Genomic DNA, 13333 nt, shown 5'->3' with positions numbered 1-13333 from the left:
GTGCTAACATAATTGCACAAGGGTTTTCAAGGGTTTTCTAATCATCCATTAGTCTTCTAAGGCGATTAGCAAACACAATGTACCATTAGAACACTGGAGTGATAGTTGATGGAAATGGGCCTCTATACACCTCTGGAGATATTTCATTAGAAACCAGACATTTCCACCTAGAAGAGTCATTTACCACATTAACAATGTATAGAGGGTATTTCTGATTGATTTAATGTTCTCTTCATTGAAAAAAACAATGCTTTTCTTTGAAAAATAAGGACATTTCTAAGTAATCCCAAACTTTTGAACGGTAGTGTACGTATGCATATATATATATTAGGGCTGTCAGCGTTAACGCGTTAATCTATGCGATTAATTTGGCCGCGTTAACGCACTAAAATATTTTAACGCAATTAACGCAACTTTGTTTACTTCCGGTGTTCGTTGAAGTTTTTACACTCAAACCGAGTGTCAAGCCGCGGCAGTACGGTTTAACACTGTTTCAATTATTTCTCCGCGAAAATAAGGATCATAAATGAGTTTAACTCGTGGATGAATCAGTCGGGTTTCCTCCTGCTCTCCTTCCTCCCGTCTCCCCCTCTGATACACAGAGGAACGGAGGGGCGACGTGTCGGGGGACGAGGAGCGGAAAGAACTCGTCACACGAAACCTTCAACGTGATTGGTCAATCCGTTTGTCTGTCAACATTTTGGGGAAAAAACAACCAATGAACACTCAGTAAATCACAAAGGACCTCCCACCTCACAGGTGAGGCTCATTAGCAGCCTGTCAGTCAGAGAGCAGAGAACACGGCACACAATGAGCCTCATTGAATAGAGCTGAGATTGTTCTGGAATGTTTGATGTAGAACACGTGGGGGGGTGTGTCATATGCAAAAGACTTTAAACGGTGAATTTACATGTTTTTGTAGAATGGAGACATGAGCCCAGCCTCCAGAGGGTGAACGTGACATATGTGAATGTCAGTCAGTCACCAAGGCCACTGGTTCTGCTCTTCAGTGGTAAAGATGACAGGACCAATGGGGTCTCAATATACTTCTTTTTTTTTACTCATCTGATGTTTCACTGAAGAAACAATTTATCATCCACAATATTAAATACCTTGCTGGCACTTTATAGGTAGGAGCCTCTTTGAAAACACAGCTCTGTGTGAAGTTTGGTCTTTAAAAAGAAGAAAAATAAACTTTTAATCGCGATTAATGAATTTCAAAATGTGCGATTAATTAGTTAATTTTTTTTAATCGATTGACAGCCCTAGTATATATATGCATCTGTATATATATATATGTATATACATATATATATGCATGTGTGTATATGTGTATATACATATATATATATGCATGTATATATGTATGTATATACACATATATATGTGTATGTATGTATATACACATATATATGTATACACATATATATATATATATGCATGTGTATATATATGCATCTGTATATATATGTGTATATATATGCATCTATATATGTATGTGTATGTATGCTGCAGAATACTGACCTCTGACCCTTTGGGTTGAGCCCTGTGTTCACCTTCTGCCCCCTCCCCTGTGATTGGTTCAGAGCCGTGTCCGTCGCTGCTGCTGCAGAGGCACATGGCGGAGCTGCTGAGCGTGGACAAAGAGATGGCCGCCTCGTTCCTCAACAGCGTCCTCAACCAGCTCAACTGGGCCTTCTCCGAGTTTATCGGCATGATCCAGGAGGTGAGAGAGCCTTCGCTCTACCTTATGTTAGAGTTTGACTGACAGGTGGTTCATCCAATCACCTGCCAGTATTTCTTTGAAAGGGCCTCCTCTTTTCCCAAACCCTGAAGATCAGGCTAGACTAATATATTGTTAGTATTCGATTGTTGTAACGTCCAAAAGTCAAATTATACTGAATCAAGATTAAAGTAACAAGTCCCCAAGTCGTTAGCTTCAATCCGCATGTGTGACGAAACAATGTCGCTGTATTCAAGTCCATTAAATACAAATCACTGAATTCAAAGTGAGGATTTTACTCTCCTCTGGGGTGATGATGTCATCAAATAGAACGACAGCTGTGCATGAAAACACAAGACATTCGCTGCAGCCTCGATATTTCAAATCTCTTGAGCCGACATTTGATCCCAAAATGTTGATTCCCACGTGTGATTGATTATTGAATATCAAATCTGCCTCGCCGTTGTAGTTCAGATCAGAGGAAAGTTCAACTAATTAAGCCTCAAGCTGATTTAGTCTTCTCAAATTCAAGATGTGTATTTATATATGTTGTTGTCAGATCTAGCATGTACCAAGAGAAATAAGTGAATTATCAACGTGGGGAAAAAGAAACAAACGAGATTTAAAGATGTTATGTAGGACGTAGCGGTGGCTTTTATTTTGTTGGGTAGTTTTTAAACACGCATGTCAAGGTTCTCCACTTCCTGTCTCAGATCCAGCAGGCGGCAGAGCGTCCAGAGAGGAACTTTGTGGACACTCGTCAGCTGAAGGTGAGCAAGCGACAGTCAGCTAAACCGTTCAGCTCAAATCTGTTAGCCCCGCCCCTTTTTTCATGTTCACAGCCAAACTTGTCAAACGACATGTTTCACTTACATTTATTTTATATAGCCCAATGTCACAAATAAAAAATTGGCCTAAGAGGGCTTCACAATCTGTACGGATGGACATCCCTGACCTTTGACCTCACAGACATCCCTGACCTTTGGTGCTCAGTGTATCCTAAGCGTCCATAAGGAGAGAGGAGAGAGGAGCTCAGTGTATCCTAAGCGTCCATAAGGAGAGAGGAGCTCAGTGTATCCTAAACGTCCATAAGGAGAGAGGAGAGGAGAGAGGAGCTCAGTGTATCCTAAACGTCCATAAGGAGAGAGGAGCTCAGTGTATCCTAAACGTCCATAAGGAGAGAGGAGAGAGGAGCTCAGTGTATCCTAAGCGTCCATAAGGAGAGAGGAGCTCAGTGTATCCTAAACGTCCATAAGGAGAGAGGAGAGAGGAGCTCTGTATCCTAAACGTCCATAAGGAGAGAGGAGCTCAGTGTATCCTAAACGTCCATAAGGAGAGAGGAGAGAGGAGCTCAGTGTATCCTAGACGTCCATAAGGAGAGAGGAGAGAGGAGCTCAGTGCATCCTAAACGTCCATAAGGAGAGAGGAGAGGAGCTCAGTGTATCCTAAGCGTCCATAAGGAGAGAGGAGAGAGGAGCTCAGTGTATCCTAAACGTCCATAAGGAGAGAGGAGAGAGGAGCTCAGTGTATCCTAAGCGTCCATAAGGAGAGAGGAGAGAGGAGCTCAGTGTATCCTAAGCGTCCATAAGGAGAGAGGAGAGAGGAGCTCAGTGTATCCTAAGCGTCCATAAGGAGAGAGAGAGAGGAGCTCAGTGTATCCTAAGCGTCCATAAGGAGAGAGGAGAGGAGCTCAGTGTATCCTAAGCGTCCATAAGGAGAGAGAAGAGGAGAGAGGAGCTCAGTGTATCCTAAACGTCCATAAGGAGAGAGGAGAGAGGAGCTCAGTGTATCCTAAGTGTCCTTAAGGAGAGAGGAGAGGAGCTCAGTGTATCCTAAGTGTCCATAAGAAGAGAGGAGAGGAGCTCAGTGTATCCTAAGTGTCCATAAGGAGAGAGGAGAGGAGCTCAGTGTATCCTAAGTGTCCATAAGGAGAGAGGAGAGGAGCTCAGTGTATCCTAAGCGTCCATAAGGAGAGAGGAGAGAGGAGCTCAGTGTCTCCTAAGCGTCCCTAAGGAGAGAGGAGAGAGGAGCTCAGTGTCTCCTAATCGTCCCTAAGGAGAGAGGAGAGAGGAGCTCAGTGTCTCCTAAGCATCCATAAGGAGAGAGGAGAGGAGCTCAGTGTATCCTAAACGTCCATAAGGAGAGAGGAGAGAGGAGCTCAGTGTATCCTAAGCGTCCATAAGAGAGAGAGAGAGGCTCAGTGTATCCTAAGCGTCCCTAAGGAGAGAGGAGAGGAGCTCAGTGTCTCCTAAGCGTCCATAAGGAGAGAGGAGAGAGGAGCTCAGTGTCTCCTAAGCGTCCATAAGGAGAGAGGAGAGAGGAGCTCAGTGTCTCCTAAGCGTCCATAAGGAGCGAGGAGAGAGGAGCTCAGTGTCTCCTAAGCGTCCATAAGGAGAGAGGAGAGAGGAGCTCAGTGTATCCTAAACGTCCCTCTCAGCCTCTAGCAGCATCTCCAGGTCTCTCCAGGTGAACCTGGTTCAGGTCTCACTATCAGACCATCAAGAGGAAAGTCTTCATTCTCCATGAGGGGGCGGAGTCTCCAGGACTGAAGGTGGAGCTGGTTCATAAAAGAGGAGGAGCTTGATACCTGAAGGTTACCTGTAGTATTCCGACCCACCTCCAGACGTGGGTGGACCCTTGTCTCTCGTCGTGGAGAGATGGTATCCAGATGAACATCGTGTTGAGGACCGACTCACCTGCTGCTCCGCCATGTGACCCCTGTCCTCCAGGTGTGTGCCACCTGCTTCGACCTGTCCGTCAGTCTGCTGCGAGTTCTGGAGATGACTGTCACTCTGGTTCCAGAGATCTTCCTGGACTGGTCCCGCCCGTCTGCAGAGCTCCTCCTCAGGCGGCTCGCTCAGGTAATTCACACCTGGACTTTGATAGGGGCCGGTTTAACCTCTTGAGTTCTACGGAAATCAGAATGACGTCACACAAAGATCGGTTATCTAAATTAACAGTGTGTGTGTATATGTATATACTGTACATACATTTATATATATATACATATATATGTATATATATATGTATATATATATGTATATATATATATATACATATATATGTACATATATGTATGTATATATATACATATATATATATACATATTAGTGCTGTGAAAAATAACGCGTTAACTCAGTTAATTCAATTACAGGTTTAACTAGTTATTTTTTTTTAACGCATTTAACGCATGCGCAGAATGAGCTTCCAATCCGTCTGGTGTTGGTCGTCGGGACGAAAAAAAAGTCACTTGCAAAATGAGCTTCCAATACACCACTTCAATCTGAACTCTGTCCGCTCTCATGCAGACGGTCTGTTCATCGTAATGATCCTTCCGCAGGTTCACCTCCGGAAACCTTGTGACGACTTTTACTTCCTGTAGATCAGGGTCTCAACACGTCGATCGCGACCTGCCAGTCGATCGCGGCGTAGTGTCGGTAGATCGCATGACATTAAAGAGATTGGCCCGCCCCCTGACATGTTCTCTAGAGCACGTCTTTGTTCTTTTATTAAACTAAACGTCTGTTGTTGATCGTATCTCCACAGCAGCATGTCATCTCTGTCTCTTCGCGTTGCGTTAACACTTATCGATCTCCGTCTGGCGCGCCACAGAGCTCCGTGCGCGCATCGGGACCGAGCAAAACAAAAGTCACTTGTCAATCTGTCCACCTGTCCGGGCCGGTGAGGTTTCAGCTTTGTAGCGGTGTCCCCGCCGTCCCTTTCATCACGGCCCAGTTCATGAAGAAAACCCACACAGTCAGTTTGCCTCAGCAGCTGCTAGAGGAAGACTAGAGGCCTTTAGATTGTATCATGGTGGAGTTAATGGTTGACAAACAAGAGAAACATGTTCTGTTTAACCTCCTGTTACCTTTACATTTACTAACATATTTTACCCTCGGGGTCAATTTGACCCCAGCAATTAAAACCTCCAGAAAATTATTAGAATTAATATTGCTTCCCAAGTTTAAGTGTGAGGTACTTTATGTTTGTTTGTTGACTACCTAAATAGCCCTTTAAATACATAAAAAAGTTGATATTTCTTATGTTTGACACAGTGAAAAACAGCCTGGGGTCAAATTGACCCCAACGAACACCGACATTAAACATTGAATGGGGTCAAATTGACCCTAAAGGTAACAGGAGGGTTAAACATTCTGTTTAGGATGAAGATGTATTAATGTTCCATATGGAAGAAAACTGCTAAATAACTGCTGAGTTGCAGCACCATTGTATAGAAGAATGTATAAATGTATATATCCGTCTTTTGTCATAAATCTCTATGTTCTCACAAAATATACCGAGAATATCGGTAATATGTGATTAATCATGATTAATCCACAAAAACCTGTGATTAACCCGATTAAAAATGTTAATCGTTTCACAGCCCTAATACATATATGTACATATATATATGTGTATATATATGTATATATATTAGGGCTGGGCAACGATTAAAAATTGTAATCGCGATTAATCGCATGATTTCCCTGATTAATCACGATTAATCACGATTAATCGCATTTGTATTCGCAAAATCCAATAATTAATTCAAAAGTAGTGTATAGCGCACTTCTATTTTAAATGTTCTGCCATATGAATGAAAGTGCCATAACATGTGTTGTCCCTGTTAGAGTGAGACACCAGAAAACACTTTCAGTGCAGTTTGTCAATTCCTAGAACTTGACACTTATTTTAAATGTTCTGCCATATGAACTAAAGTGCCATAAAATCTGTCAGGACATTGTCCAACGCAGTGATGCAGAGACACTGTGACAGAGCGCTGGAGACGTGACGCAGGGACATGATCAAAGGCAGTCGTCTGGCAGCAGCGATCATCTCTGGTGCTCTATCTGCTCAGTGTGGTGACTTTATTTGACACATTCCACTGCTGTGCAACTTCAGTAAAGTGTCAGCATCATGTGTCTCCTCTGTGTTCATCAGTCAGGGCATGTGAATGCAGCGCCCACTTCTCATCAACATAATGCTCAGTCACTCCGAGGTCATTGTGGTCACCGAGTGATGTCCAGTAGGGTGACCAGATTTGAGGTTGGGAAAAAGAGGACACTGGGGGGGGGGGGGGGGGGGGCGCTGAGATTAAACATCTCTCTTGTTCTGCCTGTTTTGTGATATACATGCCTAAAGGTGCCTAATATTTCTAGACTGAAATAATATCGGCATTATAATTATTATAACTATGAGGATTTTTTAGTTGCCTATTTTGTGGAGCCCCTCAGGACGTGGTGCCCTCCGCACAGCGCGTAGTGCGCTATGGGAGCGGCGGCGCTGGGAGGAGTTTATAGCACAAACAACAATGAACTAGTGGAGGCGGCGAGGTGCTCCGTGTTGCCAGGTTGGAGACGGTGAAGTATCGTACCAAAGGCTCAACATGGTTGTATTTGGAGGATAATTATCGTGTATCTGGCAACCCTGAGATCGGTCGACCAATGACTGCTCTCTGTCAGCTCACGCAAGAAGGTGGAATGTAAGGGAGATACCATTTCCAAAACTTGTAAGGGATAAATCCTAGTTTATGAAAACCCAGAGAAACACAAATATCCGACGAAGCAAAATCCCGACGTTTTTGGAATCCCTGCCGGACGCATTCTTTAGGTCTCAAAAGCAGGACATGTCCGGGGAAAGAGGACGTCTGGTCCCCCGATGTCCAGTCGTCCCCATGAGAGCAACAGCACGTTGTGAAGCTGTCGCTTTGCAGTCCTCTCCTTTCATCCAGCTCCGTGTGACGTGTGTCTTGAGTCTCATACCTGCCGTCATTTGTTGAGATTCTCCATGTTTGTTAGGGTTAGGGTTAGGGTCTGATGGATCATCGAGGTCTGGGTCGTGGAATTCCTGCTACCGACGACGCCACTGTCCTGTTGAGACTCCACCCACTGTTGAGACTCCGCCCACTGTTGAGACTCCGCCTCCCCACCGCCATCTGCTGATGGATCGTGGAGGTCTCCATCGTGGAATATGCCTACTATGAACTATTCATACACTCTGTCACATTCATTGAATGTATTTAAACTCTAATCTGTCCTTCTGGTCACATGACATCTATTGTTCTGTCCATCCTGGAGAGGGATCCTCCTCTGTTCTCTCCTCAAGGGTTCTTCCCTTTTTTTCCCCCTGAAGGGTTATTTGGGAGTTGTTCCTGATCCGATGTGAGGTCAAAGGTCAAAGGTCAGGGATGTCTCTGTGTACAGATTGTAAAGCACTCCGAGACAAATTTGTAATTTGTGAAATTGGGCTATACAAATAAACTGAACTGAATTGAATTGAATTGTTAAACCGCGAATGACTTTCTTTTCCGGTTCCGCAGCAATCAGTAGCAGACTTTTACAAAATAAAAGCCTGTGAGCAACACACTTTTACAAGAATAAAATAAATAATAAAACCTGCGTTAACGCGCGATAAAATAATTGTCGGCGTTAATTAATTGATGCGTTAACGCAAGATTAACGCGTTAACGTGCCCAGCCCTAATATATATATATACACTACCGTTCAAAAGTTTGGGGTCACTTAGAAATGTCTTTATTCTTCAAAGAAAAGCACTGTTTTTTCAATAAAGATAACATTAATCAAAAATACCCTCTCTACATTGTTAATGTGGTAAATGACTCTTCTAGGTGAAATGTCTGGTTTCTAATGAAATATCTCCAGAGGTGTATAGAGGCCCATTTCCATCAACTATCACTCCAGTGTTCTAATGGTACATTGTGTTTGCTAATCGCCTTAGAAGCCTAATGTCTGATTAGAAAACCCTTGTGCAATTATGTGAGCACAGCTGAAAACAGTTATGCTGGTGATATAAGCTATACAACTGGCCTTCCTTTGAGCTTGAAGTTTGAAGAACAAAATAAATTCTTCAAATATTAATCATTATTTCTAACCTTGTCAATGTCTTGACTATATGTTCTATGAAATGTTCAATTCATTTATAAATAAAAGTGAGTTTTCATGGAAGACACGAAATTGTCTGGATGACCCCAAACTTTTTAACAGTAGTGTATATATATATACATATATACATATATGTATATATATTAGGGCTGTCAGCGTTAACGCGTTAATCTATGCGATTAATTTGGCCGCGTTAACGCACTAAAATATTTTAGCGCAATTAACGCAACTTTGTTTACTTCCGGTGTTCGTTGAAGTTTTTACACTCCTCTGAGTGTCAAACCGCGGCAGTACGGTTTAACACTGTTTCCATTTTTAAAACAATTATTTCTCCGCGAAAATAAGGAGCAGAAATCAGTTTAACTCGTGGATGAATCAGTCGGGTTTCCTCCTGCTCCTCCTTCCTCCCGTCTCCCCCTCTGATACACAGAGGAACGGAGGGGCGACGTGTCGGGGGACGCGGCGCGGAAAGAACTCGTCACACGAAACCTTCAACGTGATTGGTCAATCCGTTTGTCTGTCAACATTTTGCGAAAAAAACAACCAATGAACACTCAGTAAATCACAAAGGACCTCCCACCTCACAGGTGAGGCTCATTAGCAGCCTGTCAGTCAGAGAGCAGAGAACACGGCACGAGGACAACTGAGCCTCATTGAATAGAGCTGAGATTGTTCTGGAATGTTTGATGTAGAACACGTGGGGGGGTGTGTCATATGCAAACGCCTTTAAAAGGTGAATTTACATGTTTTGTAAAATGGAGACATGAGCCCAGCCTCCAGAGGGTGAACGTGACATATGTGAATGTCAGTCAGTTACCAAGGCCACTGGTTCTGCTGTTCAGTGGTAAAGATGACAGGACCAATGGGGTCTCAATATACTTCTTTTTTTTAACTAATCTGGATGTTTCACTGAAGAAACAATTTATCATCCACAATATTAAATACCTCGCTGGCACTTTATAGGTAGGAGCCTCTTTGAAAACACAGCTCTGTGGGAAGTTTTGTCTTTAAAAAGAAGAAAAAAAAATACATATACATTAGGGATGTCAATCGATTAAAAAAAATTAACTAATTAATCGCACATTTTGAAATTCATTAATCGCGATTAATCGCAATTAATAGTTAAAAGTTCATTCTTTTTAAAGACCAAACTTCACACAGGGGGGGGGGGGGTGCTAGTGACTATTTTTTTGCTCCATCCCAATGCGCGCAGACCGGCGTCGGAGCTCTGCAGCGGAACAATCGATCGGCGTATTGAGCACCCCTGCATTCAAGCATTAAATAGCCGAGAGGTTTTTTCAGCGTGAGGAATTCGATGTGTGTCGGGAGTGCGTGAGATAAGACCGAAATGCGTGAGTCTCACGCTCAATGCGTGAGACTTGAGAGCCCTGTGTATATATATATGTCAGTGGCGGGCCGTCAGGGCCAGCAAGGCCTTCTCTGCTGGCCTAAACATCATCAGAATATATATTTTTTTCTAAATATATTTTCCCACAAATATGTATTCAATTATTTCCCAGAGTAAGAGTTATTCTCTTAATTTTATAGCGTTCCTCTTGGTTGCGCTGCTGCCAGCGCCAGGTTGAGATTTGGAGGGCTGGTCTTTATCTTAGATCTTTTATCCAATCATATTCAGCCATCGTGTGTTGCCAGGGGGCTAAAATCTGCCTTTAGGCCTTCAGAATCAACATTGCGGGCGCTGGTAGCTTCAAGTGAATGGGAATGACAATGTTGTGTCAACCAATCAGCTTTAGAGTTGGCTCCTCTAGGCCTTCTAGAAGGCCCCGGAACCGGCACAGGAGCAGCGAGCAGGCGGAGTGCTGCACGTCTTTTGATTGGATTACCAATATTGAGAGGCGGGGCCTATGGGCAGGTATATGCAGAACCTCAGAACTAGGAAACTGAATTTGATAGACTGTACAACAGAGTCATTGAAGTCTTCTTGAGGAAAGAAAGAAGGATGGATTTTGTGTTCAAATAATCAGTCGTTGGTGAGTAGGCATACAATGCATTCTATTTTTTATTAAATGTGTATGTATGTTTGGCACAAAATAAAATGGCAAATAGCCTATGTTGCAAATTATTTGTTTTCTTTCTTTTATTTTCAGTGAATAGTTATGTGTCTTTATCATCACGGTGAAACTGCTTTGGGTGCGACAATGCCCTGTTTAGTGAACAAACGAGTGCAAGTGACTTTTTTTCTTCTTCTTTTTGTCCGTCCCGATGCGCGCATTCTGCAGCGGGCGAGACGGAGAGCCGAGAGAAATGACATGCTGTTGTGTAGATACGATCAACATCAGACGGCTGTTTAGTTTAATAAATGAACAAAGACGTGCTATAGAGAAAATGACGGGGGCGGGCCAATTTTTTTTAATGTCATGCGATCTACCAATACTACGCCGCGATCGAGGTATTGAGCAGCCCTGGTCTAGAGCCATGGCATCATAATGAGAGTAATAAGAGGTGGATTAATTCGGGTGGGACTGTGTAGGACCTCACTGAAGGCCCAGGCCCCAGGCCCACGGCCCGCAACTGATATATGTATATATATATATATACAGGCACGTGCACAGGTAGAGCCCTCGTGGTGCTCAAGCTCCTCCCCTTTGCCCTGGATGAGTAAAGGGCCCTTTTTGCTGGAGACACTGTTTTCATTCATCAGTATTTAAGAATAAAAGTTACTCTCTCTGTCATCAAGTCCCCCCAAATGTGTTTTAATATCCGACGGGGCATTTATTTGAGTTCTTGTGAGAACTTCGCCCCGACCCGCTCCGCGGCGCTCACGAGCCCCCCCTCCCCCCGCCTCCTCCTCCACTTCCTCCTCCGCGCAGTGCTCCTCGCGCCACCAAGCGGGTGCACCTCCTTCTCCTCTGACCCGCAGCATCAGACCAACAGGTCATGACGTGTTCGTCCCCTGACGTTGTTTCTGATAAATCAACCACAACATTAGCGCTGCTGAAAACATGACGTCACAACTGACATATATATATCTATATCTTGTCTCCTCTTCTCTTCCTCCTTCAACTTGTTTTTCTTTCTCTCCAGTTGTTGAACCAGGTGTTGAACAGAGTGACGGCCGAGAAGAACCTGTTTGACCGGGTGGTCAACTTGAGGCTGCCAGGTACACACACACACACACATATACACACATACACATACAGACATAAACATACAGACATACACACAGCGTGACGGAGGGGTCGAGTGGAGGACTCCTCCAGCTCTACCTGCGCCTCCACCGCTGTGACACACGTGTGTGTGTGTGTGTGTGCAGGTCTGGAGAGTGTGGACCACTACCCCATCCTGGTGGCGGTCACTGGCATCCTGGTGCGGATCCTGGTGGATGGAGACAGGCAGGGGTAAGTGAAGGGGTGTTACCCACAATGCACCTGCACGGTGTTTCCTCGGCGGTGTCTCAGCGTTGTCATGGTGATGTGTCCGCACGTCAGGAAGACTTCGTGATTCTCGATAAGTTCACAACGCTTCTCCTTCATCTTGCTAAAGGCCTTTTGTTCCACTACCTCTATTCTTCTAGTTGATCAGTCGACCAATCAATGACTGGTATTCCAACCAAGCCCAACCCTTGCACAATGAAAGATAATCATATATAATCAAAATAGATGTACAAATGTCAATTCAATAGAAAATATGTGAAAGTAGAAGGAAATAAAAAATGATATTAGTCTTCCTTATTCAAACAGACATGGCAAGAGAAGTGATCCTTCAAACGACTTCATCACCTCACAAAACTTTACGAAAGGAAGATGAATGTATTTGTTGTTTCTTCTAAGCTTCTATACAACCAGAGGAGTCGCCCCTGGTGGTCAGGAGATAGAATGCAGCTTTAACACATGAAGCATAGACTTCTATACAACCAGAGGAGTCGCCCCCTGGTGATCAGGAGAGAGAATGCAGCTTTAACCCATGAAGCATAGACTTCTATACAACCAGAGGAGTCGCCCCCTGGTGATCAGGAGAGAGAATGCAGCTTTAACAAATGAAGCATAGACTTCTATACAACCAGAGGAGTGGCCCCCTGGTGGTCAGGAGAGAGAATGCAGCTCTAACACATGAAGCATAGACTTCTATACAACCAGAGGAGTCCCCCCCTGGTGGCCAGGAGAGAGAATGCAGCTTTAACACATGAAGCATAGACTTCTATACAACCAGATGAGTCGCCCCCTGGTGGTCAGGAGAGAGAATTCAGCTTTAACACATGAGGCATAGACTGTTTCGATATCTCCCTTGAACCAAGGAGACGAGGTCTCTGGGCGAGGAGACGAGGTTTCTGGGCCAGGAGACGAGGTCTCTGACCCTAGAGGCGGCTGCTGGTAACTACGGCAGGTTTTGTTCAGTCAGCTCACGTTATCTGCTCTGGTTTTAGTATTCTACATGTCCCGCAGCCTGGGGACTGGTATTGGTTGCCCCCCCCCCCCCCCCAAACGTTTATACGGTAGTGTGTGTTTGTGTGTGTGTGTGTGTATATACATTTACTTTATATGCATGTGTACAATTGTACAGTATGTATTTCATATGTATATTTATATGTATACGTAAGCGGTAACAGCGAATGAGTGTTTTCTCTTTGGGCATGTCAGCGTTGTTGTTGTTGTTGGAGCTGAACATATTTTCTCCTGTTTTTTATGCTGGTTGTTTTCTGCCCAGTTTCATATTATGAAAGTCCCATAACTGTTGGGTTAGTTGACTG

General features: G+C 44.0%; 1 protein-coding gene across 1 annotated transcript in view; it reads left to right on the top strand.

Moving 5' to 3' along the window:
* The window catches only part of LOC130207760 (E3 ubiquitin-protein ligase RNF123), a 101634-nt gene that overhangs the window by 59103 nt on the left and 29198 nt on the right, over nucleotides 1-13333 (top strand). The window contains exons 32-36 of the mRNA XM_056436447.1: nucleotides 1587-1726; nucleotides 2437-2493; nucleotides 4453-4584; nucleotides 11671-11746; nucleotides 11900-11984. Of these exons, the coding sequence (XP_056292422.1) occupies nucleotides 1587-1726; nucleotides 2437-2493; nucleotides 4453-4584; nucleotides 11671-11746; nucleotides 11900-11984 (490 nt within the window). The remainder of the gene's footprint in view (nucleotides 1-1586; nucleotides 1727-2436; nucleotides 2494-4452; nucleotides 4585-11670; nucleotides 11747-11899; nucleotides 11985-13333) is intronic.

The sequence above is a fragment of the Pseudoliparis swirei genome, chromosome 18 (genome assembly GCF_029220125.1).
Source record: "Pseudoliparis swirei isolate HS2019 ecotype Mariana Trench chromosome 18, NWPU_hadal_v1, whole genome shotgun sequence".
Classification (NCBI taxonomy): Eukaryota; Metazoa; Chordata; class Actinopteri; order Perciformes; family Liparidae; genus Pseudoliparis; species Pseudoliparis swirei.
This window is presented reverse-complemented; position numbering and strand designations above follow the sequence as displayed.